The sequence below is a fragment of the Phoca vitulina genome, unplaced genomic scaffold (assembly GCF_004348235.1).
Source record: "Phoca vitulina isolate PV1807 unplaced genomic scaffold, GSC_HSeal_1.0 scaffold44, whole genome shotgun sequence".
Lineage (NCBI taxonomy): Eukaryota > Metazoa > Chordata > Mammalia > Carnivora > Phocidae > Phoca > Phoca vitulina.
The window spans coordinates 13,577,491-13,595,549 of record NW_022589747.1 but is presented as its reverse complement, the minus strand read 5'-3'; the positions used below and the strand labels follow the sequence as shown (position 1 = coordinate 13,595,549).

Sequence of the window (18,059 nt, the reverse complement as noted above, 5' to 3'; positions counted from 1 at the left end):
TGGGAGAATCAAGATACTTAAAATGAAAGAGCTTGAATAGGTTCACCCCTGACTTCCATGCTAGTGTGAGAAGCAGAGGCTCACTCAAGTTGCTTCAAGTAAGAGGGACTCTAATATCAATATGAACGAGGATCTCTTGCAAATCTAGGCATGACACAGCAGAACAGTTGAATCGCTGGGAACCAACTTTGAGAAGTCGTCTGGAGCCCATGGTGTGCTTCCGGTGGCCTGTATGTTCTTTCTCACAGCGTTCTGGCTTCTCTCCACGCTGCCCTTGCCGTCCCTCTCCAAACTGTAGAACTCCAGTGATTTATAATTCCCCTATACCTTCAGCTTCTGGGGCCGTGTAGATCACCCTCGTCTGCTTTCTGACTCCTTTTGGTAACTTCAGCTTCAGTGCCCATCACTAAAGCTCTTTCAGTTCCTAATGTCAAATTTCAGAGAGAAATATGGTTGCTCCTGCTCATTCATTTGAGCCACAACACAGGCATCTTCTAAGAGAGATTTAATTGTGAGCTGGGATACTGTGGAGGCTTCATGGCTCCAGCAGAGGGATAAGTTCTAGACATTTCAAAATCTAGAACATTTCAAAATCCTGTTGTAATTCTACCTGACCCATCCAGGTCATTTTGCAGCCCAAGAACAACTGCACAGATTAATCTATGGAGCAGTTCAATACTATGGTAGATTTATAAAACATCTAGACAAATGTTGAGGGTGTGAATGCATCCTTTGATTAACAGTTGAGCATACAAATTAGAAAAAATAGTTTGAAACCCTTTAAGAAATGAGACTTTGGTTTTAAAGAAATTATTACAACTTTTGACAATGAATAGTAGTTTTTAAAAAAGTACAAGTGGCCTTCCCACTTAATTATAAACATTTACTATTGTTAAAATTTATTTTCATTGGGAATCAGAAAGTCACAACTATTAGATTAGAAGAAAGTCTTACAAAGCCTAGATAGAAAAGCTAAATTATAAAAGTATATCTTCACCAAGTGGATGAGAACACAGTGCACTAAATTAACAGACATGCCTAATGGAAAGAAAACACTTTATTCTCTGGGTTACAATTCAGGACAAAGAAGCAAGCCTTTTTCAACTTTGTGTGTCTGGTGTGAAGCTCAGAATCTGACACTTATTTGGTGGTCAATAAATGTTTGGGAAATTAATAATAAATGACTCTGGTCTTAATATTTTGGGAAATGGAGCAGAATGTAAACTACTTAGGGAAGTAAAAAGGTTTTAGCTCAAGTTATTTAAAAATTAAACCAGCTAAATGCCTGGTTTAGATTCACCAATCACCAGACAAATCATTGTTAGTCTGGAACCTGTCTAGCTTTAGAAGTGACAGAATCTTCCTGGGCAAAGAGTGACATTTCAGGCCGGTGTCCATCTAAAGTTGGGGGCGCTCGGGGAGACTCCAGATGACTTCATTTGAAGAAGGTGGTGTGTGTTTATCTGTCTCCTCCTCTTCTTCCCCTTTCAAAACAGTCCCTCCCTGCCCCCCCAATTTTTGGACTGTGAGCTCCTTTGGGGGAGCAAGTATATCCTTCTGCTTTTCTGCCTTGTAGTGCAGTGCCTAGTACATGTTTGCTGAATGAATGGATTGCCCCATACGTGGACAAGATCAGAAATCACCTAGGAATATGAAATAGGGTTTCAATGGGTTGAGGGATTCAAGAGGGTTACAAGTACAAGAAAGATTTCTGCACTTCCCAACTAGGTCTCTCAAGTCCCCTTTGATGCTTCTTCAGTCCACGCTGAGATCATCTGCTGTACTCCTCTTTCCTGGTCTCTGTCATTTTCCTCTTTCATAACTTTCATCACTATCAGCTTATTGTCTACTTCTGTTTCATAAAGCACATGGCCTTGCACACAGTAGGCCCTCAACAAATACCTAGTATCAAGTACCAAGAGTACCTAGTACCAAAGTACTAGTTACGTAGTAACAAGGAGCAAAAAGGATGGAATCTGATGGAGCCAAAGAACAATGTGCTCAAAGGCCAGAGAGCAAAGGAAGACCTGGGTATTGAAATCCCCAAGAGAGGGAGCACCTGGCTGGCTCAGTCAGTACAGCATGCAGCTCTTGACCTCAGCGTTGTGAGTTTGGGCCCCATGTTGGGTGTAGAGATTACTCAAAAATAAAATCTTAAAAGAAAAGAAAAGAAATCCCCCAGAGAGGATGGCATATGACTAGGGAAAAAAAGAGAGAGGTTACTAATTCTTTAGGGGAAAGAGATGAGCCGGAAAGACCAGAATCAAATGTATTCCACATTATGTCTCCATGTAATAGGCAGAAGAATGCCTCCTGCCCTGCAAAGGTGTGTATGTCCTAGTCCCTGGAACCTGTGAATATGTTATGTTACATGGCAAAGAGGAAATAAGGTTGCAGATGGAATCAAGGTTGTTAATCTGCTGACTTTTAAGACAGCAGATTACTGGATTACTGGGTGGACCCAATCAAGAGGACCCTCAAAAGCAGAAGAGGAAGGTGGAAGCAGAGCCAGAGTTAAAGAAGGGAATGTGATCAGAGATGACTTGCCCCACCGCTGCTGGCTTTGAAGCTGGAGGAAGGGGACTGTGAGCCAAGGAATGTTGGGCTTCCCTGGAAGCTGGAAAAAGGCTCATAAGCAGATATTCCCCTCGAGCCTCCAGAAAGAATGCAGTTCTGCCAACACCACGATTCTAGCTCAGTAAAACCCACTTCGGACTTTTGACCTCTAGAAATCTAAGATAACAAAATTCATGTTGTTTCTACTGCTAAGTTTGCATCATCTGTTATAGCAGCAAATGCGAAACTTATACATGCCTGGGAGTCTATCACAAAATGGCACGTATGCACATAAAAGGTCAGCGGTTCTCTCATGAAGAACTCCCATCAGATCCCCTCAAATGCAGGCGGTCACATCGGGTGGTTTCCAAGCCAGAGCTAAGCTCAGCAACCACATATATTTATATTTTGGGAAACGTTGCCTAGATAACAAAGGCGAGTGGGTTCTCGAGGGAAGGTACAGGTGCAGATTTTCCGCTTCCTCATATCCTGACGGACATCCCTCCTAATGCTTTAGGGCAAACGCATATGCCCGGAGTCAGGAGTAACTTGAGTTCTAAAAGACCTAGATAATATCAGCCACTGGTAAGCCTAGCTAGACTTTCAAATAATTTAATACACGTAGATAGAATTTTCAATTTTTGAAGGGGAGACAACATCTTACTAACACAGTGAAATTCTAAATTACTGTTTGGACTGGCTTTCCTCTCCCCGCTGCCCATCTGAAAATCATTACGCGTTATCCAGTAACAAAAACCATCATCAACCTTCCTGAAACTGCCTACCCAGTGTCTCCACATGACAGGCACCACCAAGCCAGCCGCGGGTGGGTGTGAAAGGCATGCCCTTGGACTCCGTGTATACCTAGCGAATTTCGAGAAGACGCCTCCTGGGAAATAAAGAGCAAAATTAAGAAGGCCGCAGAAATGGGCTTAAAAGAGAACCTGAAACTGCAAGCCCAAGGCTTAAACACCTCAAATAAAAAGATAATGTTTATGCATTGGAATAAAAATCACATGCAGCATCACACATTCCACTCAGAAAATACACATTCCTGAAACTTTGTGTGCCTAGGAGGCAGAATGAGAACAGGGGAAATGTCTATGTGCCCCGCACCCCCACGCTGATTCTGTTTTTATTCTCTTCCATAGACATGTTTTCACGCATATAACAGCATTCAGACATCTGTAACTTTTATGTAAAGGCAACAAAAAAATTCTGAAAGGAAAATATCGGTGCCGAATGCTATTTACATGCACAATTTTGAAACTAAATTATTGGGTCCACCGATGTACCCCCCCGCCCCCCTCTAGTTTGGTACCAGTGCCAGATTTGCTGTGGAAAGGACACTTAAATGGAGACTGCACAGAGGTGAGGATATCAAAGGTTCTCCCTGCTCCTATCCTTGGATGGCGGGATTCACTTCCAAAGGATTCCGCATGGACAACTTGGTTATGACGGTAACTCACAGAAACAATAGTTACATATTTTTCTGTTTTCATTTGTTTGCCTCCCCAAACAGAAACAAACATGCAGAGGCAACAGCAGGCGCTGATTTGCCTTCTACTTTTTGAAAACATTTCCCAGGTGCAGAGGAGAAAAATGCAAAGGAATATTAACAATACCTTTATTCTGGAGCTTTGGATTTTCATCAGATTTCCATATGGGTTTTACACTGGGCTTCCCATCTTTCTGTTCTCTCTTTGCTAGCTGGCGTGAGCCCCAAATTCCACATTTTAAGAATCTTATGCCTAAACCTTGCATATAATGAACCAATCAACCCATCCTTCTTCTGTTCGTTTCAATCCATAGAGACTCATCTAGGACAATCTGTAGTGTGGTAACACAATTGTTGCTTGCTAATTTCTTACTGAGCTCAATTATGTTTAACAGCTTTTTGACATCTCAAGTATAAAAATCACCCAGAGCCACAAATTGTTTTCTGCCTGCTTTGTGTATATTTACTCTAGATGGTAAAAAGCAGGGGGTGGGGGGCTAGGGTGGGTGGAGGGTCAGGAATGGGGCAGAATTTGTGATGTTCTAAAGGGGTCCAGGTAGGCACAAACTGCCAGTGGCAGCCATAAACTACCTCGCTCTTTTCATATGACAAAGAATGTAAAACATAAATGGAAAGAAGGGAAGCTGAAAAGAAAGCAAGCTAATTGTAGGCCATTTGTAACTGCTAAGAATGGGTAAACATTATCCTTCTCCCAACATAACATATCGTTCAGGGTGAATTGCACCTAATTTTTTTCTTATTATGCCATTTGAAGGCCAAACTCATTCTTCACAGAAATTGCTTCGGGGCCTGAGGGTTCATGTAACTTGTTTAATCATGATTGTTATTTGATAGCATTACCTGGTAATCACTCCATCAAAAGTTGGATGATTATCTAGAAGCCATGTTAAGCAGAGACATTTAAAGACCACAGATGGATTAAAAAGAAAAAAAAAATCCGGCCAACTATGCCTTCATAACAGTATAGTCTATGAACTTCGGAGCAGCTGATTTTGGTTTTCCAGTCTCAATATTGTCCTGTAATGAGAAAAAAATCTAAATTAACAGTGGACAGTTTTTTAAGCCAATTAACTATTTCTTTGGATGTAATCTTAGATGAGTTCTTTAGCCTGACTCTGTTGAGAAGTTTCCTGGCCCTTGAAAATAGACCATCCTAACTTGCCCTTGAGGAGAAAGACAGTGGCCTATCTGGCCCTTGTAGGGAGGTGTCAGGGCCCTTCAGATTGTGGGCAAGGTCAAAGGCAAGAAGCAAGCCTGGACATGGCCCAGTGGTGTGCAACAAGCTTGGGGGACGTGCCCAGCCCTGACCATGTCGGGGCCAAATTCGGCCTTGAGGACTCCCAAGGGCAAAGTTGCTCCTTTGAAGTCACTGATGATCAGGTGGTGTGGCAAGTGCATTCCCAATTTTCCCAGGCCCTGAGAGCAGAAGTGTGAGACCTGGAAAAGCCCATCTCAGCACCACCCGAGTTCCTCTGCTTGCCCAGGGTTTCTCTGAATAAAGATTTTCTCCTCCCCAACCACTACATCCCCATCCCTCCACCTCAACGCCGACCCCCTCTGGCATTTCCCTGCCAAGCGCATACTTGTGCATGTACTAAAACTTTCTGCCCTTCACCAGACTGTTCAGATTCTCGCTCTTTATTTGTCTCCTTGTACTCTCTAACAGCCTCCCCTGCTCCTTAGGGAAATTTGTGGAGAACTCATTTCAGCCGTGTGCCCACCCCCAGCTCCCAGCTTTGTTATAACTTGTGCAGAGCTTGGATACCCAGGGCTTCCCCAGCCTATGAGCATAACTACAGCCTCAGGCCCGGTGGGATGCCAGTGGGGTTGGGAGCCTGGTGCATGCATGTGCACGTGAATGCGTGCACGCTCGTGCACTTGCACACATACACACACACACACACATATTATCTTCTTCATTCAGCCAGGCATCTCCAAAATGTCAAATTCCTCCCCAGCACTTCTGCTAACTCCTTATGTAGCTTTATGAAGTAGATAATATTAATGATTACCTTCTAGTACTTTTCCAAGCCATGATATGTATTTCTCTATTTGCTTGGCACCAACTTCCGATTTCTGGCTAGCTTGAGAATTGAGCTTGTCTGGAACCCACTTGTAGAAGGCATTGGTCTCATCAGTTTGCTTGATGTGATTTGCTCAGGTGGGAGCGTTTGTTCCCAATGAGAACACGGAGGCTCAGAACTTTAATTTGTTCAAGACCGCTCAACTGGCAAGTGGCAGAGGCAGAATTTGAACGTGGACCTGACCACATTCCCCTCTGCTGCCATGTCTCCACTAAGAAATGGCAAAATGAGCTAGCAATCCCCAAGGTCCTGTTCATCTGTATAGTTCTGTGATGTTTCCATACTATGCCAGTCAGGTAAATAAGTTTTTATTTTTGTCATATTTATGCAGATTGGCTTAACCAGAAAATACACTAGTACTTACGTCTTTAAGAAGACATAGTAGATGTAAAGGAAATGAGCCAGTAAATTTAAAACACATTCAATATTTTCTCTTGTCTTGATTTTAGGCCCCATGGGAATCGGTGTGAGAGGGAGACCTCGAAATGTGTTTTCTGAGTTGACTGCTGCAGGTAGCAATGCAGAAGTGTGGAGTAACCATGGAAGGGGGGTCTGGACACAAGAAAGTGCTGCTCAACGGCATCAGTTTGGGGAGACCTCTCGAGGTTCAAAATCTTTCACCTTAAATACATTTAAAGCCAAAGATGAGCTTCATACATGACAGAACTGAGTTGAAAATGGTGGCTCAAAAGATTCCTGTTTGTCTTAGAAAAATAAGGTTGTTTTTAGGCCTCAGTAGGACACCAAGAGGGAGAGACTCGACTACCAACTGTCAGATTTGGGGAAGGCACAGCTTAGCAGGACAGGAACGAGGGGCCTCTGAACCACCCCCATGCACTTGTGCCCAGGATCACGTTGTCTGGAGACAATAGGCTCAAGTCCTATCACGTGCTTGTTTAGACTCAGCTTTAGACCCCAATTCCTTTTCTCAGTGTGCACGGATATTAATAAGAGGTCGTTAATGGAATCCATGTCGGATCATTATTCAACTATTTAATCTACAAATGCCAAACCCATCTTTTTGTGGGAGCAACTTGTGCTCCTTTTTATAAATAACTAGGACTTTTTTTAATACTTAAGAAAAGCATCATATTACACTGATCAACATCACACTGGGAAAACTTTAAAGTTATCAGCTCAGAAAGGTATAGAATTCTCAGATCAGAACATATAAACTTCTTGACTTTTAAGTCTTATAGTATGCATTTTATTTATAGTAGAGTTGTCGTTTTTTTTTCCCCCAACCTCCATGAATCATGAAGTCAGACTTTTTTTTTTAATATAAAATGCATTGGCACCTATAACATGTACTTAACAAAATTACCCAGTGCATTTTCTGTGAATAGCACCCAACTCCTTTTACCTTCCCTTCTGACAACAAGAGTGCTATTGTTCAGAAAATCACCATTTCCCTTCACTTTTATTTGACTGAAAACAGCCGAGTTTCTATGGGTTTCCTAAGGTACGGTGTTCAGCTCATCTGATATGAGATCACGTTAAAGATGATTGTGGCAATTTGTTTCTTCTTGTTGTGAAACCACATGCTGTCCCCAGAAATTCAATCACATTTTTAGAGACCTCTTTTGTGTGCTTTTCATCATTATAAAGACATAGATGCACAATTTGAAAATTCAAAAAATGCAGAAAAATATTAAAAAAGAAACTAAAATCACCCCTAACTTGTCATGAGATTAAGGAAGATTTTATTTCCTTCTTTCTCTTTCCAGTATTATTAAAATAAAAAATTTGTTTTAAAATCACTCAGAGTCTTAGAATTCAGTTAACTACTAGTAATGTTTTGGTGTTTTTCCTTCCGCTGTTTTATCTCATCACACCTATATAGTCTATGTCTTAAAATTTTTAAATCCCACTCTCTATAGGAGCCAGGGTTTTTTCATTTAGCATGATATTTTAAATGTATTCTTCAAGCTGTGCCTTTAGCTTTGAGCTTAAGTGGACCTGTATAGATCAGAGGATTGATATATTTGTTTCATTAAAATAACCATGGTTGTATAATGTGGCTACCTCTTGGCTATAGTATACTGGATAAAGAAAAATAGAGCCAAAAGCAGAAATTCTGATATAATGTATATTTGTCTTTTTTTTTAAGGATTTATTTATTTATTTTGGAGAGAGTGCACATGAGTGGGGGGAGGGGCAGAGAGAGAGAGAGGGAGACAAGCAGAGTCCCCACCAAGTGGGGAGCCCGATGAGGGGCTCGATCCTAGGACCCTGAGATCATGACCGGAGCTGAAACCAAGAGTCAGATGCTTAATGGACTGAGCCACCCAGGTGCCCCTATATTGGTTTTTGAGTTGTGAAACCTGCTAACTATGCCCATGATCACACACACACACACACACACACACGTATGCTGGTGACTTCGTACTCATTATTCCCCCACCTGGAAGTTTCTTCCCATGCATATTCACATGGCTCCTGCCTTAGTTTCTTCAGGTCAAGCGTCACCTCCTCAGAAAGGCCTTGTCCTCCATTCCTAAACCACATGTCATCTGCCCTGCTGCCCATTTCCTATTTGCCCTTATTACAACTCGACAGGATGCCGAATACCACTGTTTACAGCCCTCCTCCCTGCCCTCTATTGCCACCACCTCCCCCCCCCGAAGGTAACCTGCATGAAGGCAGGGGCCTTGTTTCCTTCCCTCCCGCATCTCCGGATCCTAAACAGTGCCTGGCACATAGTAAGTCCTCAACAAGTGCTTGTGGTATACAGACAGGGTCCCTTCCTGCCCTGCATTCCACCCCTCGGTCTGGGATCTGGGGCCAATTCACTGATTTTCTGCCCACTAGCAGAAGGGCTGACAGTGGCAGATACGGCTCGATAATCCCAAGGTCTCTAGGAGATCGAAACCAGAACTGAAGTGCGGGCCACTCTGTGTCAGGGTCAGGAGCTCGGGCCCCGGACCTGACTTCCCCGGTCCTACCTGTGCAGCCTCTCAGCTGCCAGGCCCATTCAGTGATTTAATATCCGTAAGACTCTTAGAATAAGGGCTGGCAGGTAGTAAGGACTCCATTAGCATCAGCTGTTATTAAAGGAAATCAGAGAGGAAGTTAAGAAGTAAGAGGTGGATACACTTTTCCCATGGGCTTGGACACCCAACCATGACTGGTCCCGGCTTTTGTCCTCACCTCCACTCCCTGTGTAACCTGTCTCTTCTGGGAAAATGTCATTGGACTAGAAAGGCAAACGGGAGTGTGCGTCCCCTGGAGAGTAAGTAACAAATGGGACATTGAGGCCTGGACATGGGAAACTGGGCAATTTTCAAAGAAAGTAAATTGCCTGGTTAGAAAATTCAATCCCTGCATTATAATGAAGATTGAAGGGTGCCTCTCTGACTCCAAAACTGGGCTTGTGGCCCATAAGATTATTCCCAGAGTGTGTTGTTTCGGATGTGGTGAGAGTCCCAGTTTGTGCCTAAATGCTGCACACCCTTTGGTTCTGCCTCGCCTGGCCACGCGGGGCTCATGCGGGGGCCGGCCATAAGGTCATCCATCGCTTACGCATCTGCTCCCCACTCCGTGTTATAAGTCTGCATCCCTGGTACCTAGCTAGTGCCCCCCACCGATTTAGTATTCAATATATGTGGAATGAATGAGTAAGTAAGTAAATAATACGTTCAATAAATCGTCTCAATGTTCAGAGTACGGGTGTATATGTACGTATATGTATGTGTGTCTGTGTACAGATATGTGTATGTGGATACACATACATACATACATTCTGTCTATACCGCGCAGAATGGTTCTAAAGAGTAAGTCCAAGAGGGTCTTCCAAAATTGACTGGAAAAACTACAAATGTCTAGACAACAACAACGAAAAAGCATTGGCTCGTATTGTCAGGTGTGGCCAGAGAAGTGTTATGAGAGTGGTCATTAGGCCTGGAGGTGAGCTTTGAAGGAAAGGTAAAGGTCGGCCAAGCAGAGAAAAGCTGGCCCAGTGAAATACATGAAAAAGGTCAGAATGTGTACCTCAGGCAGTTTGTGATTTACTGTTTCATCGAAAAATTAAAGACACCCCCTCAGCAGCCTCGTGGAAACACTGGGACCCTCTGGCTCTGAGCATTCGGGATGGGAAATCCAGGCCCATGGGGTATGCTCCAGGATTGGGGTCAGGGTGCTTGGACCCCCAGAGCCAGCCAGGCCTGTTGGGTGATGTGGGTGGGTGGCTGGCTTCAGGGAAGGTTTAATGGGGTGTTACTGCCATTCCACCCCGACTTCCTTCAGGGAGAAAACCAGAGTCCCACAGAATCTCAGACCCATAAAATCTAACCCATGTTGTTATCACTTACGTTTAGTCTGTTTGAAAGTTTAGTCCAAGGCAAGTATATACATTTACATGTGCATTTCAAGAGGCGCATGCAGTTTTAAATAACTTATTCATATTGTTGCAGTTGAAGTACTCCCTATTTTAGAACCTATTATCCAGGTTAAAATAATAATTTATTTTAATCAGCAGTGATTTTTATTTCGCTTGGGGCTCCCAGAGCCGGGCTTTATGTAGTAAGGCAGCATCTCAGGCTGGCAGGCGACATTTCCATCTCACTTTGACTCCATTAAAGTAAGCTTCTATAAACAGACATCAATTACAACCAGTTTTAAGGGTTTTAAAATGTAATCCAGCAGTGCTGCTTAACTAAATGAATCCTAGGAAGTGATCTCCAGTGAATTAATAGAGCAGTGTGCAGAGGACTCACTATGGGTCTGAGTTAATGACTGAAGAAGATCAAATTAATTACAAGTGTCTCCAAGGAGTTTCCAGGAAGAATTCTCCCTTATCAGTTAAAGTCTGTTTAACCCTTCCTGTTCAAAGTCCGTATATTTTCTAATTGTTAAAATATCAGGTAATAACGGGGAGAGAAAAGTTGGTCTGCCTTCTCCTTCCAAGTGTGGGTTTTCAGATGTATCAAAGCATCTCACCTCCCTGGGAAGGAAGAGCTCCCTTGAAGACACTGGAATTCTTCAGCCCTTTTCATGGACTGAAATCTGCCTAGGTTTGTGTTGGACCCACTAGTTGAGTTCCCTTGGCAAAGATCCACGGAGACTTTAATCAAGTTTTAATAGTTCAAAAGGGTCCAAAAGACAACTTTAATTGGGGGCAGGCAGGGGGAATCCACGTGAGCATGGGCAGATAAAAGCCCGTGTTGACCAGGAAGAAGGGTTCAAGGTCATCAGACATGATTTTGCCCCAGATCGCAAAGATGTAATAGGTTTTCAGCAAATTGCTCCTGGGCGAGCTGATTTCCCCAGGAAATCACAGAGGGACACCATTCAGGCCCTGCTCATCCACACTGTTCATCTGGCCTTTAGGAATCGCCCTCAACCCAGTTCTTGGTTTTGGCCCTTGCATTTCGTGTAGTCAGTTTGAGGTGAAAGAGTCCATTTTTTGAACGCAAGCTGCCTTGTGGTTTATTATTTTCATGACCAAGAATTATCCTGGTGGGTGCAGGGGGTGGTGTGCTTGCTTGAATAGCATAACCAGAGAGTAAAATGGCAGAAGTATAGAAAACTAAAGAAGTAGGCCAACAATGAGAGGTGGGTAACAGTGTATAAAGAGGATGGAAATAAGAAAGAGAAAAAAATTGTATTGTACTGGAAGCAACCAAGATGTCCTTCAGCAAGTGAATGGATAAACCGTGGTCTATCCAGACAATGGAATGTTATTCAGGGCTAAAAAGAAATGAGCTACCAAGCCATGAAAATACATCAGAGAAACTACACACATATTACTAAGTGAAACAAGCCAACCTTGGGACACCTGGGTGGCTCACTTGGTTAAGCATCTGCCTTCGGCTCAGGTTGTGATCCTGGGATCCTGGGATCAAGCCCCGCATCAGGCTCCCTGCTCCGTGGGGAACCTGCTTCTCCCTCTGCCTCTGCCTCTCTCTCTCTCTCTCATGAATAAATAAATAAAATCTTAAAAAAGAAAGAAGCCAATCTGAAAAGACTATATGCTATATGATTCCAATTACATGACATTCTGGAAAAGGCAAAACTGGGGAGACAGGAAAGATATCAATAGTTGTCAGGGGTTAGGAAGAAGCAAGAGATGAATACAGAGGACTTTTAGGGGCAGCAGAAGTACTCTGTATGATACTCTAATGGTGGATATATGTCATTGTAAATCTGTCCAAATCCTTAGAATGTACAACATCAAGAGCAAACCCTAAAAAATAGAGTGAACCCTAATGTAAACTATGAACAATGATAATGCTGTGTTAGTGTAGGTTCATCAGTTGCAGCAAACATACCATTCTGGTGGAGGAGGATGATAATGGCGTGGGGTCTCTGCATGATTGGGGGCAGGAGGTATATGAGAAATCTGTGTACCTTCTGCGTGAACCAAAACCTTCTCTGAAAAAATAAAGTCTATTTTGAAAATTTTTATTGTAGAAAAACCCAGTTGGGCTCCTGGATTCTCTGTTCTTCAAATACACAAGTGTCATTTTCTGTAGTGTCCATACCCTTTGAGTGCCCCAATTGACTCATTTATGTGTTGAATATGCCACGGAGTGCCCCTTCTGAGCAAGACATGAGCCAGGCCCTGGGGCGGCAGCAAGGAGCCCCACATAGTTTCCTGTCACTGAGTATCCTGTGAAAGTCCAATTTGTGATCAGTCTGACACAGGAAGAATCCCAGGAACTTTCTGTCATTTGCAGGATTTCCCCTGTAAAATAATATTCCCAACTGATAAAAAGACTATCTGTGACTTTGCATGCAATTTATAAAGTTTAATTAAGCACATACTATTAACCATCTAGCCATCTGATAACACTCCAATTCCTCTTGTCAGATTTTTTTTCATTATTTAATTTAGTCCTAATAAGGGGTTTATTCTGCCTACACCCTTTGTCCAACTGTCAGGTCTTCAAACAAAGTGATTAACATAGGGCTCGCTGGTGAGTAGAGTTTGAATAGAAGGGGTTACTGACGTTGATCCTTCAGGTGTATCCTATAGCGATGCTGGGCTTCTCCTTAAAGTATACTAATTCCAGAGAAGCATGAGCTCTTGGTGACTTTCTTGATTTCAGCCTCTGAGATAATATGCCGTGTTTTTATGTGTTGTGTGCATAGGGAGATGTGGCAACAGAGTGTGAAAGTCACGGACTCATGTGCCAGATGGACTGTGATTTTGTTATCGCCGTAGAGTCCATCAAAGATAATGGAAAGAAGATAAAATAAAATCACATGCCCGTTCTACACCCACCTGAGCTGGAATTTCAGGGCTGGGACACTAACTGGTGCCAGTTTTGATCTGCCTGATGTTCTCTTTATGAGCGTTCGTACTTGTGGGATGATCGTAGGAAACACGCCGGGGCTATGGCTCATCCTGACGAGGGAGGGAAGTACATAAAACACCGAGGCACAAGGAGCGGGGTGACTTTTAGTGGGTGTTTTTAAGCAAAGAGATAGAACCGTTTTGAAGTTGCTCAAGCAGAAATATCTATGGGGCACTCCAAATGGCCGTGTTTCGAAAGAACTCCTTCCTATTCCATAGAATAACAGGGGAGGGACAGAGAAGCTGATGTCCTCCAACATGGGGGCCAGCCTCGCACAACGAAGACCGCTCTGATTCAGCTGGACTCTCCAATGTCCCGCCAGGCAACCACATTCAGGTAAACCCTTTTTATAATGATCTGAACAGATAAACTGAAAGCCAATCAATCCAAATAATTTTTTTTGTACAGAATTAATACACACTGAGTTTTCCAGGATGTGAAAACTCAATGTTGACATCAAGGGAGGACTGAGCTTTGGTTTGTTCAGATCTGCCACCAGATTTGCCAAGAGTTTTCATGACTTTGAGAAAGCCTCCTATCCAAATGCTGCTGGGGATGTTTACCTCGCTCATCTCATGCTCCTGGATCATGCTACTAATAGCGTAATCTCTGTGGGATTCAGATTCTACCTGTAGGTACGAAAATCAGACCGCTTTCTAGTCTTTTAGAATAGTCATGCTCGGGCATTTCCAGGTGGAAATAAGTGGGTTTTTTCTTATCCGTTATCTTCCTTTTATTTCTCCTTGATGGTATAATTGAGAGATTATATTGATTATTTCTTAAGAAATTATGTGCAAAGGAAGGTTATACTGCTTCACTTCAGGCCAGTAAGGGGGAGGGGGTTTTAAAAATATCTGTTACAGAGAAGTGGTGGGGGGTCCGACGTGATAGATGACTACTGACCCAGTGCAAGGGACAGAAGCAGCCTTCCCAAGGAGCCAGGCATGGTGCCGGCCACCCCAGCACATATGAGTTATCTCATTTCCAGGTGGTATTGACTTCACCTGGATGACTCTTCCTAATATGGAAACTTGCTTCTTTTAGGGATCAGGAGGGACACCTTGACCTTCCCAAGGCTCCCCACGGGACACACCTGAGCCCTGAGACAGAGCCCTCTTGGCCAGTGCAGACAGCCTGCCCAGCCCGGCCTCGACAAGCCAGCCAACCAGGGGCAAACTGTTCCTTTAATTCCTCCTGGCTCTCCTTTCTTCATTAGCTTCTTTTAACTCAGACCACAGGATCTGCCTCCCAGGACATCTCATCTTCGAGGGTCTGAGGCAGGACGTGGCTGCCTGGCACCTCTTCTCCCCAGGAGGCCCCCCTGAGCTTGTTGGAGCGCCACCTGCTTGGGCTTTGTGTTCAGTTCTTGGTGTGAACAATGGACTTGCTGTGGGCTCTTTAGTGTATTGTTTGTGTGAAGATGAGGCATCAGAGGGTGAGAGTCCTATAATCACGGGCCACTCCTGCTGCATTTTGTTGCCATCATATATAGCCCATCAAAATAAAGGAAAGTAGATAAAATGGAATCACAGCATCCAAAGCTGGACTCTCAGTGCCAGGACAGAGTCCAAGAAGGGCTCTCCACATTTTATCAAGCACAGGAAGTAGCCTTGTCAGTATCGTTGCTAAAACAGTAATCATTAAGAGAGGAGCCATAACAGAGCACAGGAGAGCAGAGGGGGTATTATTCCATGGCGTCCCTCTGCATCTCCCCCTGTCTTTCCCTTCTGAAGACACAGGGCAACATCACAGTTAAGAGAATGCACAGACCGGGCTTCAGTTCCCATGGAAGGGAACTGTCCCGAGCCTTGGTGTCCTTACATGTGACACCTGCCTTTAAGAGTCATTCCGAGGAGGATGGAGAGAGCACAAACCTACAGTGTGCCAAGTACTAGCTTAAGCACCTTACAGTAGGAACTCATGATGTACGGAGAGGATAAAGAACTCGCCAGGGTCCCAGCAGGGAGCACGTGGTAGGAACGGCACGTGAATCCAGGCAGTTTGACTTTGGAGATCATGCTTTTAACATCTATGCTATATTGCCTCTAGGAAATGTATTTAGTAAATGGTAGCTATTATTACTATTATTGCTATTTTTCTTCCCTTCCCCTGTGGGGTGGAGGCAAGTGAAGGGGCCCAAGCCTTTGCAGTGTCCGTGGGGCTTTTGATTTCATAGCTTATACCGCCAAATCCTGAGTCTTGTCACAGTAATAAATGAGGCTATGATGCACATTCATCCTGTTGGTCACTGTGACGCATGGAGGGTGACAGCGCCACTCAAATGTTATTTTCCTATCAATTATCTTTCATTCTCAAAAATGTGGATTAGTAGGAAAACTCCTCGATTAGAGAGTCAGAACACCAGTATTCTGGTGCCAACTACTCACCTAAGCACAGATCAGCCAGTTAACCTCTCCCAGACTCCCTTTGTTCATCCGTAAAAACGGGCTGTTTTATTTCAGTGTTCTCCAAGCCCCCTTCCCTCTTGAGGATTCTAGGATTGCCTTTCAGAGTCCTCGGTCACATACCATCACACAGCCCACAGAACACAGAGCAGCTCCTGTGCTGGATGGAGGCCTGGGGTGCTCGGAGACCAGCTGGGTGATGCATCCTTGTATTCCTCTAAATCAAGGGTCGGCCAACCCCAGCCCACCTCTACTTTTGTACACCACGAGCTAAGAACGGTGTGTACACTTTTTAATAGTTGAAAAAAATTAAAAAGTGAACAATCTTTTATGACACATGAAAATTACATGAAATCGAAGCTTTAGTGTCCACAAATAAAGTTTTATTGGCGCTCAGCCTCGCTCGTTCCTTTACGTATTGCGTCTGGCTGTTTTTGTTGGCAATGACAGAGGTGAGTAGCTGTAATCGAGATTGTGTAGCCACAAAGCCTAAAACCTTTTCTGTCTGGCACTTTACAGAAAGTTTACCGCCCCTGGTTTTCCATGAACAGCAAGAAGAAAATTTTCCAGGTTGGCTTTGTTTTGCCTTTTTTTTTTTTTTTAATAAAGGAAATCCAGGTTCTGTCCTGTGTTCAGTCCATGAAACAAATAATCCTTATGAGCGGAGAGCAGTCCCCATGGTCGAAAAATCACAGACAGCCCGGGCGCTGGCTGCGGGCCAGCAGAAGCGGCTGTGTCAGCTGCGTGAGCCATAGGGAGCCACAGATTATCACAGCCTCAGGAGGTTCTCGAAATGCCCCTCTCTCGTGGCTGAGGAAACCTGCTTGACGTGCCACAACTTTCCATCAGGAACATGCCTAAACGCTCATTTTCAAACATTATCTCCACCAGGAGGGATAATTTGCTATAATGTGGGGGTGAGAAATCGGGGGGGAGTTCAACTGGTCATTCGATTTATTTTACTCTTCTCTTAAAAGGAAAAAAAAACCCCTAAAATCCTGGAAATGGAAAACGCTTTCAGGAAAACCAATTTGCTGTGGAAGAAAAAAAAAAAAAAAAAAACCAGAGATTTGATTATTTCTGACCAAGTAGGAGGCTGGATCCATAAGGTTAGGAAGAGGATGAGGAATTGGTATTTGTGAGTATGTGTGTGTGGTTTTTGTTAGATCAGATTTCACAAAACCTGGTGCTTCTGAAACACATGTCGGTGGTAGACGTGGAGAGAAATTTAAGTATATGATGCCTACATTAGACGGTTAGGGGGAGGTCCAGAGATAGCCAGGGCTGTAGGACAGAAACTCTTCTGTCGTTGTTAAGAAAACACAGCATTTAGCAGTTGGGTGGATAGAGAAGAGTCGTAAATACCCAATGGAAATGCTCTAACTCGTCAGTTCATCATCCTTCCAGCTACCACAGAGAGATACAGCCAGCTGCTGGATTCCTCCAGCCAGCCCCATCCTGCCCCATCCCCCAGGGCCGGGGGACCCTCTCCGAGGCTCCCACAACACCCAGGACACCCTCTGTCCTTCCCACCCTTGCCAGATTGCATTGAATGTCTCCGTTGATGGGTCTTCCTTCCCTACCAACCTGGAAGCCCGGGGGCTCAGGGTCATGTTTTATTCTTCACGGAATCCAAGGACTGCCCTCGGGCCAGAGTCATAAGAGGCACCCAGTAAGCAAAATGTTTGGTGAATAAAACCAAATACCCAGTTAGTTCAGCTTTGCGGAGGGGGTAGGAAGGAGGAACTTCTTATTGAGTTTGGATCTCTCTGAAAACAAACAGGCTAAGGATTACAGCACTAAACATTCTTTAAACCTAAATTTCAAGATCTACTTCCTCAAATATTGGTTAAACCCACATCAGCAAAAAATGTGAGTCAATTTGCTGTTTTACTTTTAGATTCATAATTATTTGTTTTTAGAAAGATCTACTTTAAAAAAAAAAGGACAATCCTTAAATAAAAGTGATTATTTCGTGACCAAATACGTCTCTTTCCCCTAAAATCTTCCCTTCTAAAACAAGTAGGAAAAGAATCAGTGAATATTTAGATTACGTGACTGAAACAAGCTGTTCACTCCACACTGGTGCAGCAGCCGGCAATGAGGAAGTTAGGGCCACTGACTTCCTTCGGGAATCCCTTGATAATGGGGATGGAAGATGACTTTAAACAAACTATAAACATTTTAGGGAAATTTT

General features: G+C 43.7%; 1 protein-coding gene across 1 annotated transcript in view; it reads left to right on the top strand.

Annotated features, from left to right (window-relative positions):
• Nucleotides 1-8,215, top strand: part of LOC116648525 — a 68,465-nt gene extending 60,250 nt beyond the window's left edge. Inside the window, exon 3 of the mRNA XM_032430532.1 lies at nucleotides 6,609-8,215. Within this exon, the coding sequence (XP_032286423.1) occupies nucleotides 6,609-6,820 (212 nt within the window). The 3' untranslated portion in view covers nucleotides 6,821-8,215. The remainder of the gene's footprint in view (nucleotides 1-6,608) is intronic.
• The last annotated feature ends 9,844 nt before the right edge of the window (nucleotides 8,216-18,059 follow it).